The sequence below is a fragment of the Drosophila virilis genome, chromosome 5, assembly GCF_030788295.1.
Source record: "Drosophila virilis strain 15010-1051.87 chromosome 5, Dvir_AGI_RSII-ME, whole genome shotgun sequence".
Lineage (NCBI taxonomy): Eukaryota > Metazoa > Arthropoda > Insecta > Diptera > Drosophilidae > Drosophila > Drosophila virilis.
Window position 1 is genome coordinate 6183366 of NC_091547.1, and position 16640 is coordinate 6200005.

The 16640-nt window shown below is 43.4% G+C and overlaps 6 protein-coding genes across 10 annotated transcripts in view; 3 read left to right on the forward strand and 3 right to left on the reverse strand.

Annotated features, from left to right (window-relative positions):
• Nucleotides 1–672: 672 nt before the first annotated feature.
• On the forward strand, nt 673–2110 carry Lamtor2 (Late endosomal/lysosomal adaptor, MAPK and MTOR activator 2). Its single transcript, XM_002050943.4, has 3 exons — nt 673–830; nt 886–1072; nt 1859–2110. The coding sequence occupies exons 1-3, from the start codon at nt 763–765 to the stop codon at nt 1979–1981; spliced, it is 378 nt and encodes a 125-aa protein (XP_002050979.1). The 5' UTR covers nt 673–762; the 3' UTR covers nt 1982–2110.
• Nucleotides 2072–5871, reverse strand: Prp19 (pre-mRNA processing factor 19). Its single transcript, XM_002050941.4, has 3 exons — nt 5714–5871; nt 4299–5652; nt 2072–2368 (listed from the first exon to the last, which is right to left on the reverse strand). The coding sequence occupies exons 1-3, from the start codon at nt 5730–5732 to the stop codon at nt 2224–2226; spliced, it is 1518 nt and encodes a 505-aa protein (XP_002050977.1). The 5' UTR covers nt 5733–5871; the 3' UTR covers nt 2072–2223.
• On the forward strand, nt 2367–5829 carry LOC6624888 (interaptin). Its single transcript, XM_002050942.4, has 7 exons — nt 2367–2511; nt 2573–2649; nt 2709–2818; nt 2877–3504; nt 3560–3693; nt 3758–3998; nt 4062–5829. The coding sequence occupies exons 1-7, from the start codon at nt 2472–2474 to the stop codon at nt 4257–4259; spliced, it is 1428 nt and encodes a 475-aa protein (XP_002050978.1). The 5' UTR covers nt 2367–2471; the 3' UTR covers nt 4260–5829.
• Nucleotides 5872–5945: 74 nt separating the features above from the next.
• Nucleotides 5946–16455, forward strand: rswl (tRNA methyltransferase roswell). The gene is made up of 2 exons (XM_002050940.4): nt 5946–7384; nt 16119–16455. Exons 1-2 carry the CDS (start codon nt 6036–6038, stop codon nt 16135–16137), a joined length of 1368 nt encoding a protein of 455 aa, XP_002050976.2. The 5' UTR covers nt 5946–6035; the 3' UTR covers nt 16138–16455.
• On the reverse strand, nt 7386–9355 carry Dnaaf3 (Dynein axonemal assembly factor 3). Its single transcript, XM_002050939.4, has one exon. The coding sequence runs from the start codon at nt 9264–9266 to the stop codon at nt 7467–7469; it is 1800 nt and encodes a 599-aa protein (XP_002050975.1). The 5' UTR covers nt 9267–9355; the 3' UTR covers nt 7386–7466.
• LOC6624884 (protein qui-1) overlaps nt 13143–16640 on the reverse strand; it is a 73571-nt gene continuing 70073 nt past the window's right edge. For 2 of the 5 annotated variants that reach the window (XM_070210247.1, XM_032436057.2), the window contains one exon: nt 13144–14486. In XM_070210247.1, coding sequence (XP_070066348.1) covers nt 14439–14486 — 48 coding nt within the window. In that variant the 3' untranslated portion in view covers nt 13144–14438. Of the gene's footprint in view, nt 14487–14878; nt 15653–15679; nt 15769–16640 lie in introns of those variants that run through there. The other 3 variants (XR_004303922.2, XR_004303923.2, XM_032436058.2) reach the window with 3 other exon arrangements.

Here is a 16640-nt window from a genome sequence, read left to right on the forward strand (position 1 = left end):
TTTGCTCGATATTATAATATATATATATAATAGCCCAGGCTACAAATTTGGTTCATTCTAAGTTAATAAACGTTTTTAATGTAACAATAATTTCTTGTATATTGGCAATTGCGTTTTAAATCGCAACACTGTTACGCACTTCCCCCTCCCTGGCGCCTATTACAACGCTGCTGACCCAATTCGCTGCGACGACGTCAATTCATAAATCCGGCACTGCATCGAGTCCGGGGTTTTAGAGCTGCGTCATGCGCATTGCGCAAATGCACCCCAGAAACTACGCAAATGGGAAAACAGGTAAGCATTGGCATTTTTCGACTTTTCTTGGTGGTGGTGGTGGTGGTGGTGGATAACCAAAACTGTTCCTGCTGTTCGTGATGAGTGCGCACGTTAAACTGCGTAAAAGGGCCATGACCTGGTTTACCTGGATCTATTACGTCCTAATGCAGAGCCTTAAATGCATTTGAGTACTATTATCAGCGTAACAGCAGTAAATTAATTCCTTTAAAAAGGTATACACATTTTGATCTGTTTTCTCGTATATGTAATTTATTATTCGCTAAATACTAATAAAAATATGTTTATGGATTAGATTAGGTTTGAAAGAAGGGTTTTTGAAGTTTGCGCTATGTTAAATGACGCGCCATTCTGTTAGCTCAATAACAGCACTGTTAACTGCCCATATGTTGTGTCTTTCACGGTGAATGTCAAATCTGTTGGGGCGTACATTGTTTGTTGGTTTAATAAAAGATTTAAGTACATAAAATGCTAAAACCCAAAGCACTTACCCAAGTTTTAAGCCAGGCGAACACGGGCGGAGTCGAGAATACCCTGTAAGTGTAATCCAGTCTAAAGTACAGCAGACAAATAACTTTTTGCCACTTGCAGTCTGCTTAGCCAGGAGGGCGCTCTGCTGGCCTACTCCGGCTATGGAGATAAGGATGCACGCATAACGGCAGCTATTGCAAGCAATATTTGGGCTGCCTACGAGAAACATGGACGCAATGCGTTCCGCGAAGATCGTCTGACCTTTGTGCTGATTGACTGCGAGTGCGGGCATGTGGCCATCACACAGGTGGGTGGTTGTTCCCCTTTAGCTGGTGTTTTTATCCCCTGAACCCATTGAAAATGGCTAAAAAGAGTATTATGTATTTGGGCAGAAGGATCCATCTCCGACCCCATAAAGTATATACATTCTTGATCAGCATCAACAGCCAAGTCGATCTAGTCATGTCCGTATGTATGAACGCAAGGATGATAAATCCTATAAGAGCTAGAGACTTGAAAATTTAGCTGCAGGTCCTCCTAGTCCATGCGAGTTTGTTTCCGATAATCGATAACTTAATCTGTTTCCAACCAATCGATAAAAATCGATATCGAAATCATGTTTTTTGAGCAAATTGGATAAATAATAAGAGCTAGAGTCACCAGAAGTGATATGTTTACTCTAGAATGAAGATCGGTTAAGAAACACGTGTTTGAGGCACCAGCGCAAATTGCAAGATTTTCTGTATACATATACACACTTACATTCATGCGCGTCTGCTTTGAATTCTTTAGAATTGATATATCAACACTATCGCAATTGCGATTGTATTGTCTGCTATGCTACTATTTAAATTCGTTTTTTTCTCACTAAGACTCAATTATTAGTGTGTCTGTTGAGTAGAGGCGGTGGCAAGTGGTGTGGTCTGTCGCGGGTTTTCGTGGCTGTTGAGTAAAGACGTCGACAATTAATGCGGTTAGTTGCGTAGCTCGAGCTGAATTTGGTGTTGGAATAAGAGGGTTCAGGGTATCCCCTAGTCGGGAGCTCCCGACTAGAACCTCTTTTGTTTTTGTATGTATTGATTAACTGCTGCAGGTGGCCAGTGTGCTGTTGTGTCTCTATGCCAAGGAGCATGTCGGCTTGGGCATGCTAAAGCAGAAGACCATGTCGTTGGCAGCGTATTTGGAGAGGCCGCTCAAGCAAATCTCTGCATCCTAACGAGCGAAAGAGTATTCGTAGGCTCGATTTCGATTAGTCTTAAGTGTAATTCCTGTTTTGTAGTTGATAAACATATAAAGTACGTTGATAGCTTTTGGATCGGAAATAAAGAAAAGTCTGGTTTATTTACGCGGAAATTGGTTTACGCACAAGAGCGGTTAAATATGTATACATGTATTTATAAAATGTTGAACTTATTGCTAACTATGGATCGCCGTTTGCTTAAATTAAACAAGCCGCTTTTATTCGATGGCATATAGCTTTAAGGTGCGATCCATGCTGGTGGAGGCAATATATTGCGCGTGCTTGCCAAACCGCACGCCGGTGGCCAGTGCCGTGTGGTCGTTGAATACCTTCAGATCCTGCCACTGCTTACACAAGTAAACCCTGTAAAATGTAAAAGTAAAATGTAATCAATAAGTTTTTGCTGTGCCTAGCAACAAGGTAAACAAGCGCTCAAACCAATTTTCTTAGTGTCTTTGTTTTAATAATGAAAAGATTTAAAAGAAAAATATACCGAAAATATGAAGGTAAGCTAAAAAAAAGCATTTAAACGTCTGTAGACAAGCATCTTATAGTCCTTTCCCACAGATTACATACGACCGCAGGACTATTTGGAACCGGACGCACCAAAACCCATCAACCTCTGTATTGATGACTTTAATGCGGTATAAAAAACTATTGAAGCATGCTTCATATAACTCGGCTGATTCTTTTTCTATTGCAGCGCGGCGAAGTGGCAAATCCGCGTGCACCTTGTGTGGTAACCACCATAGATCCAGATTATATCAAGGATGCAGGTCTGCAGCGTCTGGCCAAGAAGTTTCGCATGAAAACGTGTGTTATCCACATTTCTGTCTAACCTTTCGCGTAGCTAAATATTTTCTCTTTACAGTGATATATTACTGCTACGTGAGATTACGCGCAATAAGTTCATGTGCTACTCCACACAGGAAATGTTCTTGGATAGAAAACGTGAGGTGGAGCACCACAATAGGCTGTACCAGGAGGCGGAGGAATTTCACAAGTTGGCTGATGATGCCTTGAAGCAAATGAAAGCCAACGAATTTAAGAAAATGCTAGAGGCACAAGAAAATTTAAAGAAGCTGAAAGAGAATAAAGTGGCCGAGGAGCTCAACCAGGTGAAGCTGCAGCATCAACGTGTGCTTATGGAGGTGCAGGAGATCTACGGGCGCTTCCAGTACTTGCTCAAGCTGATAAGCTACTTTGATGACACGTTGGAACAGCAGTCGGAGCAGTTGGAAAACAAGCTGACCATGCCCGAACACATAATCAACATGGAAATTAGCGAACGTCATCCGGCTGGCCTGGAGCAGGTGCAGCAGGTTAAGGAGTATATGGAGCATGTGATTCGGCCGTATTTGGAGAAGCGCAATCATTTAAATGCTGATATTTGGATCAAAGGCTACGAGCGAAATCGCCTGAAGGTGTCCAACTACAACAAACGTTTCACTCAGCTGGCGCTTCTCAATCACATTGTGTGCATACTCCACGACAAGGCGGTGAGTTTTTGGGGCTTCCTATTAACAGCACAGCTTTATTTTCACTTGATTGCAGGAGAAAACACAAAAGCGAAATGCGAGTGCCGTGGTCTTTCTCAAGGATCCAGAATTTCTGCAACGCCGCGTGGCTGCACTGCAGCAACGTGCCCACGAACTCTTCGATGATTTTGAGCAGTCATACTGCAAGGAGTAAGTCTGAGCTTTGAGTAAATGCAAAAGATATTTATAGCATATTAATTTGTTCTTTCTGTAGCAAGCTGAGCTTCAAATTGAATAGCATTGTGCCCGTGATTCTGAAACAGCTGCAGAACAAAGTGGAACCGGCGCAGCTGCCAAAGAAGGAAGCACTTAAGACGCCGCCACAAAAGTCATGCAAGCATTGGCGTACACTGGAGAACATGCGCACGCCAGCGGCCCACATAACGAGCGCTATCTACAAAGACGAACAAGATAAAACGCTGGCTAAAGTGGAGAAAATACAGACATTTGCATTGGTAGGTGACAGCTCCTTCCATATAGAAGCCATACAGTGTTAAGTACGTTGAGTTTTAATATAGGAACTGCTGCGTAAACTGGATGCCATACCGCCGGCTGATCTGCGCAGACTTGAACAGCGCGTGCGACGGCGCATGGCTAAGCAAACGGAGATGTCGCGCCGTGCACTGGTCAAGCAGAGTAGGCTGCACAACTGGATGGAGCACTTTAAGAAGCACCATCGCCTGCAGCAGGCAGATCGCAACAAACATAAGGTATAAACGTATAACAGGTATATATATTAATAAAGTAAGACTCACCTGACATCAGTGCCGGCAATGGCCAGATATGTGCCGCTTTGATCGAAGCACAGATCCTTGACCTCGTAGCCATCGTCTAGTTGTATGGTCTTGAAATTCTTTAGTTTGCGCAAATCCCACAGCTTTACGCACGCATCGTCCGCTGCAGTGGCCAGATAGTAACCGTTTTCGGAGAACGATATAGCCGAGATGGGGCCGGTATGACCCGGGAAATTGGCCACATTGCTCTGCTCCTTCAGATCCCAAATCTTTACTTGAGAATCAACGGTGCCAGTGCCAAAAATCAGACCATCCGGATGGAATTGAGCAGTTGTCAGGCCCACCTCAGCCGTGTCAATAACCTTCGTCAGCAGGCGTCCAGTACGTATGTCCGAGAAGGCCCAGTGCTTGTCCGAAGATGTGGACAACAAGTAGTCGCCCGTAGGATGCAGCGAGAGTCCTGTGACGGGCCCCTCGTGACAGCGCAACAATAGCTGTGTCTGCGATGTGGGCACATGCCAAATGCGTATGTTCATGTCTGGTGAGCCGGTGATGACAGTGTCCTCGTTGGGATGGTATATGACCTTCGTGATTTTCTTGGTATGGCCCTTCAGTATTGCCACAACTTGTTCCGTGTCCTTGTTGAATACAGTAGCATTTTTATCATTGCCTCCAGTCAAAATCTTGCTGTGATCGGCGCTGTTTATGTCCAGAGCCAGAATGCCAGGCACAGATGCCGAGTGCAGGCCTGGACGCGAAGCCACCGTGAGGAAGTTCTTCACTTGATCTGGTGTGACCAGTTCCTCGGGCACCGTGCGTCCACGCTTTTTACGCTCCTGTGTCAGCACAGTGGCTTTGTCCTGCAGCTTCTGTATAACCTCGGTACTCATGCCGGCCTGCTCCATTTGGTGCGCACCACCAGCACCGGCTTCTGAGGCCAGTGCCGGCTCTGAAATCATCGACGGCGCATTCACTATGCCCGCTTGAGGCTTCAGCGTGGCCAGCGCCTCGCGCGCCGCCGTCAGCTCTTTCTTCAGACGCGCAATGACACGGCAGGCGGCATCATGTTGATAGAGCGCATGTGACAGCTCCTGACGGGTGGTCTGCAGCTGCTGGCGCTGAGTAAACGAGTGTATCATCAGCGCATCCCACTCGTCCTGCATGGTTTTCAGTGTCGCCGGTATGCTGGTGGCGCTGGGTGGCTTTGGCTTCACTACTGCTGGCGTTTTGATTTCAATGAGTTCCTCTTGCTTCAGCTCCTTGCCACAGATCGGATCGCAGCCGTTTTCCAGAATATACTTCTCAATGACGCGTCTTTCGAAAACGGCGCCCGAGTACGGCGAGACCACAGGCGACTCGGGTACCTCGTTTGTAACTAAAAGAGTGTAAAATTATTGAAAAAAAAAGAATGTGCACTCTAACTGGGAGCAACTTACGTGCACAAACCAAAGCCATCGCGACAAGTATTTAAACGTTTTCGGCCGATTAAAATACGTTTTATAACTTTTACACACGTTTTCCAACAGAAACAAGCGCAAAAATTGTCGGCAAATGAAGCTTCTTCCCAATCTGAAATTCACCACGCAACGCAAACGATAACACATATCGATAACAAATCAACCAGCTCGTGATGACTGGCAAAGTTGAACTCGCGGTGACTGGCAATAATGCGGTCCATCAGCTGTTGCTATTATTAAAGTTACGCGTGCTTCAGTTTTTCCTTCAGCTCTGTATATTTTGTAAATTATTAATAGAAACATGCTGAAAAACCTAGTGCATTGGCGAGCAGGCAAATTCCTGTTAAATAGAGTCTCGCGAGCTGGAGCGACGCGCTGCCTATGTACTCCATTTAAAAATCAGACAAATGAAAGTGCCGCCCTAGGGGATGCGGAGCCGGCGATTAGGAAACATGTGAATCCCTTTGCACAAACCACGTCCACACCACTGCCAGATAATGAAGTAAATGAATCTAAAGAAGAACGCGATAAGAGGCTGAAGGTATTGCAGCTGGAAGCAGACATAGCACATCAGGAGGGACGTCGCGTGCCAGCCTTGGACTTCTTCAAGGAGCACCACTGGGCGCACGTGCTGACACTTCCATCGAAATCGGCACGAATCAAATACTATGCATTTCTCTGGCAAATCGAAATGAAAAAAGAGTCGGAGCAACGGAAAAAAGCGCTGCGCGCCGAGGGCACAGAACGCCGCATAGCCGAGATGCGCAAGGAGCGTGAGGAGAACACACACATTATCTATGGACTGGCACATACATCCATGTTCCTGCGTATCTACGACTCGACCATCAACCATTGGCAGAACAATCGCTTGACACGGGCCATGCAATTCGCGCCCAAAATTGTGCTCGACTGTTCCTATGATGCGCACATGACCAATCGGGAAGCGTCATATGCCGCCAAGCAGCTGATGCTGTGCTTTGCCGAGAATCGTGCGCATGACGAGCCCTTCGATCTGCACTATTGCAATGCCAATTTTAAGGGGCGCTGCATGCAGAGTCTTGAGCGTTTCATACCAACAATGCACAATCCCGAATTTCCCATGAATGTGCACAGCGAGTGTTTCACGAAGCTGTTTCCCAAGCAGCAATTGGTCTACCTGACGCCACACTGTCGTGAGGATCTGGTCACGTACAATCCGGATGATATTTATATAGTGGGCGCCATGGTGGACACCGTGAATAATGAGCCTCTATCACTGGCCAAGGCCAAGCGCTTGGGTCTGCGCATGGCACGCCTTCCCTTAGACCACTACCTGCAATGGGGCTCAGGCTCCGGCAAGTCCCTAACCCTTAACCAAATGATTACCATCATGCTGGACATAAAGAAAACCGGTGACTGGAATGCGGCGTTGCAGCATGTGCCACGTCGCAAGATCATCGACCTGGGTACGGAGCAAGCGCAGGGTCGTCAAGCGCTCAATAGGCGCGCCAACAAGCTCAACGTGCGCATCGATCATCTACTCAAGTACGAAAACAATCGGCCCGAGTCCACGGCGTTTGCCACGCCCCAAAAAGTGCGCCAGCACAAAGATGGGCTGGACTTTAATTTAGACAGCTGGGCAACAGGCAAGAAGAAAACGAGTCGAAACAAGTAAATATATGAATTATTTAATATTTAATAAACTAAGGATATTGTTAAAGCCGGCACATGCCAAAAATTGACCATCGAGAGGTTATCCTGATTGAGCATCATGGTATTCACTCTCATCGGAGAGCACTTCCTGTTCGTGCTCGAGATCGTTTAAAGGATCTTCATATTTTTCACTTGTAATTTCATTATTCAGTTCATGCTCCTCCCTTTGCTCAGTCTCGTGATAATGCTGGCCCTGTTCTTCCTTCTCGTGGTCTGCCTGCTCAGTATTTGTATCCATTGGAGTTTCTTCAAAAACCTCCAATTGCTGTTCGTCTTGAGTCTCTTTCAGTTCTGCAGGCCGTTTATTTGAGCTTGATTCCATTTGCTGCTCCTCTTGTATCTCTTCTATTTGTATTTCTGTTTTTTTGTACATATTATCTTCCATCTCAGCCAACTCATTTGGCTTCATTTCCAACGGCTCCTCTGGAAATTCATCCAGACCATCTCCGGCTCCGTGTGGCGTCTTCTTGTATTTCAGCTGCATATTCTTGGCATTGATTGCCTGATAGTTGATGCAGGGTCGCAAGCCCGCCTCCTTGAGCAATTTCTTGGCAGTGGCCTCGTACTTTTGTATCTGCTCCCGCCGTTCCACGGTCAGTAGCTTCGTCTCCAGCACAAACAGCGATTGTGCACGCAGTGCACCAAAAAATTCTTTGCTCAGGAAGCTGTAGTAGTTATAGGCCACAAAGGCCACGTCGAAAAATTCGTGCCAGCGTGGAGCACCCTTTTGCAGCTCCATCATTTCCATGGGCGAGATGAAGTGCACTTGCACATCGGGCACTGTAATCCAGGGCTTGTCATAGCTCAGCTGCGTCTCGTTCGTGTCGCATTCGTTGTAGGTTAGCAGCGGGGTCATCAGCAGCTGCGTGGCGCCATAGCGCCGGGAGATGGTCTTGTCGTGTTCGTAGACAGTTTGCGTTTGCAGCTCGTGGAACAGCTCGAGCAGATTGCGCTCGGTCACGTCTGTGGCACGAAAGTCGTTCTCGCCGTGCACCGAGTTATGCAGACGCTCCTCGGAGCTGCGCAGTCCAAAGCCACAAAAGGGACCAGTTTGTATGTCGCCCACGTAGCCGCGATGCAGATAGGTGCGTCCATTGCGGACGAGTCCGGCGGCAAAGGTCTTGTTCGGTTTGCAGTGCTCGTATTCGGGAAACACAAAGGCGACGCCGCATTCACGCCAGTAGCGATACTCCTGGGAGCAAATCTGCTGCGCCTCGCGATCCTTCAGCGTCATGCTCAGATCCCAGTCAAAGGCGCCCTGCCTGTGATCGTATCGAGTGCCGAGCAGAGCGCGCACTCGCTGCTCCCAGTAGCGTTGTATATCGTACACCTGCTCCTGAGGCTGCCAGTAGCTGAAGGCCATTTCTAGGCCGTCGCGCTCCTTGTACTTGAGCGCTTCAATATTGAGCATGGGAGCCAGGCGCTGCAGCTGCTCCTCATCGCAGATCATGTTAAGCAGAGTGCGCGCCTTGGCGGCCACATAATGATGCGAGCTGGGACGCATCAGCGAATTGCCATAGATGTCCATGAAGAGATGTGCCTTGCACACCAGACTAAACGAATCGGGCGGCTCCAGTGCAAGGCCCAGCAGCAGCATGTTCCTGGCAATGATCTCCACACAGGCGTCCAGTAGATAGATATTCAGCTTGGGCTTAACGGCGTGCGTATAACGCTTGGCCAGCGTCCGGATCACATGCCGCGGATCGGCGCCACCACAGATGAGCATATTGAGCTCAGCGGGCTGGCCCTCAGCCTCAGCTGCGCCTGGCTCATCTGGCAGCTTAAAGGCCTTGATGTACTCCTGGTACAAATCCAGCGCCGAGCTGAGACCCCAAAACATTTTCTGCTCACTTTAAACGAAAAACTACTAGGAAAACTCTAGCTTTGATAGCTGCCACTGCTGCTGCCTCATTTGCTGCTGCTATTTATTTGATTGACATCAGTTGCCCGGACGACTAGCTCCATTGGCCATCGAGCTGTTGCCTGGCAACGTCTTGGCCTGTTTAGCATGTCCTTTATTTGACACACCCCTAGGGGAGAGAGGTACTATTCCTGAGTCAACGCATTTGTTACGCACAAAAGCAGGCATATTCATTCCCAAAGAGTCTATATATTTCTGAACAGTCGAGTCCATCTAGACATGTCCATCTGTCCATTTAACGTTCATACATTTTTTTTGATTGATTTTTTTAAATTTCGTTGCCAAACTTGGCATCTACATCGGCAGACCATATCATATAGCTCTATGAGAAGAATCACACACATACATTTAAGTTTTTAAAGATATCTTGACATCATAATTATGCATAATAATGCCAAGCAGCCATATATCGAGGCACTTCTTAATCAAGCAAGGGTATTTGGTGTTCGACGTGTCGATATTGACCGTGATTCTGTCTTGTTTGCATTGCATTCGTTGTGTGGATTAGAGGAGCGCGTTTCAGTCCAGAGCGGAAATTGGTTTTTGATATCTGCCTGCCTGCAGTGCATCGGTCCAAGTCAAATGTGGGAGACAGCCAATCGCCGCAGCGGGTGGCTTGGGCCATCCAGGATATGCTGAGAAGCTGGGCATAATCGTAATGCATTATTCAGCGCTCGGTTGGCTGCTTTTAGCTGATTGCCACTGTGACGCCAATTCCGGCGGGCATTGCACTTGGCAAGCAGCTTAAATAAAAACACATAACAGAAATGTGCGCGAGAATAACTACTTATTAAAATGATAAATAATATTGAACGTAATTCTCTTCAGGCAACCGTATTGTCTTAGTTCTTCGCCAAATTGATTTGGCCATAAAACTGATGTCAGCTTTATGCAGTTTTTTTGTTTGTTTTGCTTTCCCTAAGCGTATTCACGCTTTGGGACCAAAAAGCTTTTAATGCATTTTCCGCAAAATGTACACAGACAAACGAAAATTATGCATGCCATTGGGAATGGGAATGAGAATGCGAGGGGGACTGGCCAAGTGGCTTACTTAATCTTCATTCGCAGTTGGCTTGTGTAATATCTGCTAGTAGTTTCTCTTTTTGGCTCAACTTTTGCTTGACAAAGCTGCAAAGCTTCTTAATACATACTTATTGTTGGACCCAAAGTCCACAGACTGCAAACTTTTTGGCAGCAGGTCGCCTTAATTGCGTGTGTGTCTCGCAGCACACGCTGCGTATGCGTGATGTGAGCTGTGAGCTGCGATTAGTGTTGCAAACTGAGCTATTTTTCAGCTAAATTTAGCCATTTGCAGAGGTGGTCAGTCTGAAATAGATTTGGCACTGAGTTTAACTGCAGTATTTAGATATTATTTGTATATCTATATCTCGGGCATAATCGTGCCTTTTCCGCCTTTTCGCGCTTTAATTTTTCAGCGCTTTAGCTATATTCAACACTGGATTCAGCTACTTTTTTGAAGCGGCAGCTAGCAACACTGGCTGTGAGTCTCGAGCTGTCTGCAGCATTTGTGCCGTTCGCCCCGCCTTACCCTCTGCCCCATGCAGCTGCAAGTATGCTGTTTGAGAGTTGCTCGTGCGTCTAATGCGCAATCTAAGCACAAATATATCTGCCAAATGCTGAGTTGATGAGAATTTGGTAAATCTGGCAGCATATTTCTGGCTCAAACAGTTTGCAGTTGGTTGTTGTTGTTCCGGCCAGATTGCTGGCTTTTGTTTGATAGTTGTTGTTGTTGCTGTTGTTGCTGCTCAATTAGTCAGTGTAATGGCAGCTGCTGGCACAGCCATGCACTTGATTTGACTGCGGTTCAATAAATACGAGCACAAAGGCGCACCGAATGCCATTCAAGCGGCACACAATTCATCACAGCATCAGTTTTCAATGAGTTTCCCAGGCACCAGCACAACAGGACTCGGCATGCGGTTGCTGGCTAAAGCAAAAGTAATTAGAAGACTGCGCGCCCTGCGGCAGACTCGAAATGGCTAAAAAAGAAACCCGGACAATGGCCGTTGAAAAAAAAAAAATTAAAAAAAAAATGGGTTAGTTAAGCGCTTGCGGTTGCCACGATTTATAAGCAAGGCCAGCCAAATTGTTAAAGGGCATGCCAGAGCTTAGACAAAGCCAACTTTGGGCTCTACTTAGTATACATCCGTGTACTTAATTCCACTTTAGAATTAATTGCAGACCAACGTGTAAAGGCTGCCAATGTTCAACAGAACAGCAAAGTCCGGCATTTGTTATGCTGCGAATTTTTTTCACAGGCGTATTTTGAAATATGAATGAAAGTGCAGAAGTTCATCAATGGAAAGCATTTTAAAATCCAACAGAGTTGAGCATGTCTTGATTTTATTCAGCAGTAAAAGCTAAGCTATATCATTATTGCTGTGGAATTGATTCGCAGGTGAAATTAGCTACACGAGTGGAAATCTTGCTGAATTTCAGATATATATTCTGCTATTCAGATATATGTTTAGCTAAACAGAACTAAGGATTATTGTTTTTAATTCATTACTCAAATCCAAGTGAAATTGTTTCACAAGTGAAATTAGCAGAACGGGTGGAAATGTTACAGAATTTCAAATATTACTGTCTATATTCACAGCTCAAATCTAAGCAATATTTCCTTTTCTGTTTCACAAGTGAAATTAGAAATACGTGTGAAAATGTTGCAGCCTTTCAAATATATCCACCATCCATACAAAGTCATTGCAAATTGTAATCTTTCGCAGCCAGCTGCTCTGTTTCCTTATGCAGGATATCTGAAAGTCAATTACACTCTCGTTAGCTTTATTCCTGTATTCATTCATGCACATAGATCGTTAATCCTTATGACTATGTATTTGGTTCAGAGGTCAACATAACAATTGCAATGTGCGTGTCACATGCGACTTTGTTGCGGCCAAACAAAAGTTTGAATACGACTCGATACGGACGAGCATGTTCAGGGTGAGTGTGTGAATGTGTGTGTGTGTGTGTGTGTGTGTGTGATAAGGATTTGTTTTTCATCTTTATTGTGTGTGTCTCTGTGTTTGTGCTTATGCAGCAGCAACGGCAGCGCCCGAAATTGGTTTCGTGTTTCCTCTGCTCAGTTGTCTGCTCACATCACGCGCACATTCACATTTGGGGCTCAGGTTGCTCTCAGCTAACACTCGGGCTCGGTTACCCCCGCCCGCATATCAGCACATCTCCCCACCACCCCCTACCCCATCTCGGCGGCAGTTATTGTCAATGTTTTGCGCAAACTTTTCTCATTAGGCAGTGCAAACAAAATGGCTGAGTCTGCGGCTCTCTGCTGTGGCCCAGTTTGTTAGCTGTTCGACATCAACCGGGCCAGAATGGTGTCATAATGGCCAATAAAGCAACATGGAATACATCATTAAATGCTGTCGATCAAAGTGCTGCAAATTAATCGTTCCGATTCAAGTTTTGGCACATGTTTGTATATACATACAAATGTGTGTGTGTGTGTGTGTGTGTGTGAATGTATGTGCACTATAATCAGATGCATAAATTAAACGTTAAGCAATTAGCTTCTATCATTAACAAAGTTTCCGACGACAGTCGCATCATTAATATTGTTCTAGTGCTTTTTAGCAGGGCTGCAAACCATCAAAAAAATAGTCAATGGTTCAGTTCACGTTACAAAGGAATCTCCGTCCAGTTTAGTTTGTAACTTTCAGGTTGGTTTCGGCATTCGGTTAAGTTTATGTTCGGGAATTATATAATTTCCAGATTTGAACCAGTTCGGTTCCCGTTTACCCCTCCTTGCTTTTTAGTAAAAGACAATTTGATTTGTTTTTGCTGTTTTCCAGTAAAGTTTAGTTTAATTTTGTAATAGACATAGACAGTGTGTTCTACTTAGCACATGCTCCGACTGGGTTCTCAAAGGACTCTCAACTGCCAGCCACATATGTATACATATCTATATACTATATATACGCCTTTAAATACTACGAATTGTTCGGTTGCTTTGGGGCCCTACAATAGCTCAATGTGGGTTACACTAAAAACTACATATGTTATCGTATCGGGTGAGTTCTTAGTTCTTAGGTTAAGGATTAAACAAGTTCACATGTCGCATGCGTAGAAATATGTGTAGAAATATCGCTTTGTGTTAAAACATTTCTCATGGCTTGTGTTTTGTTTTCCTTTCTTCTTATATTTTCTTTTATATTTTTTTGTTCTAGGCAAGAACTTCTGATTGTCAGAGAGTTATTGAAGTTAACTAGGGTGCGTGCAGAACTGATAGAAAATAAATTGTGCGCTTAGTACAGAGTTTAGGCTTAAACTAATGCACAGTTATACACAAATATTCAAACGCTTCGCTATGGATATGTGTTAAACAATTCATATTTTGTTTTTCTCCATATTGCGCACATGCATTAATAAGTATATACAATGCTGAACAGATCTGAAATCAAATGTGCTGCAAATGTATACTTTTTCTTTTGTTTTTTGGTTTGAGTAAATGTTTTCCATAAATTTATAGTTTTGTGGCATATTAATAGTGTGACAATTACAGTTTTATTTCTGCATTTTGTATCTTTTTGTTTATTAAGCATAGTTACGCTTTTAACCCCTTCAAGTTTTGTGGTTTGCATTTGGTTTCTTCTCGATCATATCTCTACAATCTATATAGAAGTATGTATATATATATGCATAACAACATGAATAGCTCAAGTTGTTATTATTTATGAGTACATAAAACACTCTACAACATTAAAATTTCAAAATGGCTCACTTATCATGTATGCTAGGTTCTATATAAAGTCTGAGACGGTGGTTTTTGCTTTTTAGAAACTACAGACTACAATTTTGTAATTTTGGGGAAAAAACCAAGCAAATCAAAATATTGTTGAGTTTTACTCGCTCGCTCTAAACAAACCTAAGCTTAATTAAAAAAAAAAAATACCAAACCAAAATGTAAACAAATAATTAAACTTTAGGAAACATTTAACAGATCACTTGGAAGGGAGAGTCTAGGTTGCAGCTAGTTGCTCAATTATTGCTTACCATTTAAAACATTTACTTATTAGCTAGTGTAATTAACTTTTATAAATTAGCCAGTGCGCCTTACAGCTTATCCTTTGTGGTATCCTCCTCCTCCTGTAGCGAAATGATCTGTGGCAGGCGTGCGTGAGATGCAAGAAAATGTTATATAGTTGATGTTTGTTTTTTTTAATTTCAATTAAATATGCAGAGCGAGAGAGACATGTTTTGACTGTTTTTGCTAGGCTTAAAACAGAATTTGTATTAATTATGGTTTATTGTTCGACTACAGTTTAGCATTAACTAACTAAGAGAAACTAAATAATCAGTTGCAGGTGAACGAAAAATAATCAATGTGAATGGAACCGCGCACAGTTCCATTTTCAGGCAAAGTAAATTCGATTAGCTGGGTGTATAAGCTACGCTCTAGAGATCTATGGACTAATAGTGGTATAATTCTATATATATATATATATATGCAGATATGCAGCTAGGTATGCGTCTTGTGCTGCTTCGATACTTACTTCAGCTCATTCGCAGCTCCGTTTACAGCGGGTGGGCGTGGCCAACAACTAAGTACAATCTAAGATATAATTGCATTTTCTTGCTTGTTTTTTTTTTGTTTCTTATTAGATGTGTAGTTATTTGATTATTTAGTTCATTTTTATATATATATGTATATATTTAATATAATTACGTAGAGCTCTCATAAATATTTCAGCACTTGCAGTGAGGTACGTTTGTATCTTTGAAAGGTAATGCGGATTTGAAACGTGACTAAACCGATTTTCTAACCCTCTACTAGATTAGTTTTTGTGTGAACCTAAAAGAACTCGTCGAAATCGTCTAGAAAGTACAAATTTATCAATTAGGCTCGTCGTATAGTAAAATTGAACTGTGGAACATGTCGGGCACAGAATTGATCGGGTTCGGTGCTCTAATTGAAATTCCATTTCCACTTGGGTGTGAGTGGGAAAGTGGAAAGTGCTGAGAATTGCAGAGAGAAGCTTGCATGCCAAATAAGATTATAAACAAAATGTATTGAAGTAGAAAAACGAGTTATTTTGTTTTAGTTGCTTTCGGTTTAACTTTTTGGGTGGTTTCTATGCAAAACTTTTGTATTTAATCGTAGTTTTAGCCAAGTGCTAAATTATAGTTTATAAAATTTAGTTATTTGATTATTTATCTTTCGCTGGCGTAGTTGTGTTGTTCTTGTTGTTGTAGTTTTTACTGTTGTTGTTGTTGTTGTGGGGCATGCTGCAGTGAGCTGCGGGAACTGGTTTTCAAACTGGTGGAGGCTGATGGTGGTTGGTGGTGGTGGTTGGTGGTTCGTGGTTGGCAGTTGGCGGTTGGCCGTTGACGTTGGTTAAAAATGAAAAAATTGAGTTTCATTTCATTTTGGCAGTTGTTGTTGCTATTGCCAAAATGCACGCACACACACACACGCACACGCACAAACAGAGAGAGAGAGAGAGGAAAAGAGAGTATAACCAACATTTTGCGTTGCGAACGCAACAAAATTTAACAAAACTTGAACAAATTGTCAAAATTTATTAATATATATATTTAATATATACACATCAAGAGTTGAAGAGAGGTGTGTGAGTGAATGTGTAAGAGAACGGGCATAAAACTTTCGATTTCAATCAACATGATGACTTTTTACTTAAGTAGTTCGATATATAAGCATGGCATCTAGTTACATTTACATATGATACAAAAGTTTTTAAATTCCTTTGCTTCTCTTTTGCCTGCTTTTTCCAGGTGTGAGGGCGGAGCTTAAGCAAAACATGCCTGAAGTGTTGAAACAGAAATGTGGAACTGGAGAAAACGAGCGCTTACCTCCGGATTGATTCATTGCATACGCAGGATATTGCAATTACAGTGCAGTTTATTGATTGATTTTAATTCAATTAAATTGACGCGATTAAATTGATTAAAAACATTGCAAGACGTGTGGCATGTGGCATGTGGCATGTGGCATGTGCCACACACCATTTACGTTTTGTAACATTTTATCGAGTTAATCGTGCTGAAATTCTATTGATGGCAGTTTATGGCGCCCATATCAAATAAATAATAGCATTTTAAGCGCTCTGAACACCACGTATATTCAATTTGAGTCCCAGACAAGAACACTTCGCTGATGAGTAAAAACTGCAGTTTAAAAAGCACTTACCTTCTATATTAGATTGGTTTTATTTGTCCATTGTAGAATACACATCGAATGTATATAGTATGTATATAGAAAATGCTACGCATACAATTAGCATACTTTATTCAAAA